The sequence below is a fragment of the Cynara cardunculus genome, assembly GCF_001531365.2.
Source record: "Cynara cardunculus var. scolymus isolate 2C chromosome LG 6, CcrdV1, whole genome shotgun sequence".
NCBI classification, from domain to species: Eukaryota; Viridiplantae; Streptophyta; class Magnoliopsida; order Asterales; family Asteraceae; genus Cynara; species Cynara cardunculus.
In genome coordinates this window covers 17209758-17211366 of record NC_037533.1, presented here as the reverse complement: position 1 = coordinate 17211366, position 1609 = coordinate 17209758, and the positions used below count along the sequence as shown (strand labels likewise).

At 32.3% G+C, this 1609-nt stretch overlaps 1 protein-coding gene across 1 annotated transcript; it reads left to right on the top strand.

Annotated features, from left to right (window-relative positions):
* The first annotated feature begins 612 nt into the window (after nucleotides 1-612).
* On the top strand, nucleotides 613-1481 carry LOC112514590 (calcium-binding protein KRP1-like). The gene has a single exon (XM_025121153.1). The coding sequence runs from the start codon at nucleotides 1053-1055 to the stop codon at nucleotides 1407-1409; it is 357 nt and encodes a 118-aa protein (XP_024976921.1). The 5' UTR covers nucleotides 613-1052; the 3' UTR covers nucleotides 1410-1481.
* The last annotated feature ends 128 nt before the right edge of the window (nucleotides 1482-1609 follow it).

Sequence of the window (1609 nt, the reverse complement as noted above, 5' to 3'; positions counted from 1 at the left end):
GAGTTTTAAGTAATATGTATTAATAAACAGTACTTTACACATAAAAAGTAGTTTTTAAGAGTTTTTGTCAAATGCTTTATAATATAGTATAGATTTTTTTAATAATTTAATTTAAGTTTAATAATGAAATAATTTATTTTTGGTTTAATAATATAACATTTTATAAAGATAACAATTAAGTATTCTGTTAAAACTCAATGATTATCTTAATTATATTTTAGATTTTTTATATTTAAAATGAGATATTTATACTGTATTTGATTGTATTTATCTGCAGTTAGTTACACGAATTCAGATATGGGATGAAATCGTTTAGGGGTGAACGGATTTAAGAGTTTTTAAAAGTTTTAGCCAAATGCTTTATAATATAGTATATATATATATATATATATATATATATATATATATATCTTTTCTAAAATATTGTTTTAAAAGGAACCAAGTTGGCCCCGAGACAGGGTCCGAGATCAGTTAGGGTGCGTTTTGTACAGCAGGGATACATTGGTCATTTTACTAGTTCAATCCTATAATACCAAACACTAACATTTGTTTTGTTCTATCATATTTTATCATACCATGTCATGTTTGGATACTAAACGTACTATTACGATACTAGAATCAGTCACTTAGAATTTTAGGTCAGGGCCAAGACCAAAATCGACCGACCTAGTTTTACAAGAACCGATTTAGGACGGGCCCGGGACCGACTTATCGACCTCTCTAATATTAACCGGGCCACAATTATGCTTTTCAACAAGCTAGCCCAAGTTATGCATTATGGGCTTAACTATAATATCAGCAGATTGAAACGACGCATTTACCCTTGCTGCTACTGAACCTTCGTCGAACTCAGCCGAACACGCCAAGCCGACGAGACGCTGCTGTATCCAAGCTGTCTCACGAGTTTCCATGGCGCCTTCCTTCCCCTTCGAGGAACGAACCACAAAATCACCTTCCAGTTCATATATATCCCCCCTCAATGTTCCTTCTTACAATCACAAATCATCACACCAACACAAATTCCAGATCTAATTCCATTCATCTCTATAAAAATGGCAACCACAAATCAATCACAGTTCGAAGATTTCTTACCGTTAATGGCGGATAAATTGGGCGGCGATGGTCTGATTGAAGAACTCTGCAACGGATTTCAGTTGCTGATGGATGCCGAGAAAGGTGTGATCACGTTCGATAGTTTGAAGAAGAATTCTTCAATTTTGGGGCTTGATGGTATGAGCGATTATGATCTGGCTAGTATGGTGAAAGAAGGTGATTTTGATGGAGATGGAGCTCTGAATCAGATGGAATTTTGTGTTCTTATGTTTAGATTAAGCCCTAATTTGATGGCTCAATCTGAGTTTTTGTTAGAAGAGGCTTTAGAGCAGGAATTTGATAGTTTTCGCCATTGAATTATTGGGATTTGGTTTTCTGATTACTTGTTTATTCACAGATGAATAAAATCATTGAAATTGTTGATAATATACATTCGTGTTCATATAAATTTGCAGTCCAGGCCACTTAATAAATAAATAAATAAATAAATAAATATATATATATATATATATATATATATATATATATATATATATATATATATATATATATATAG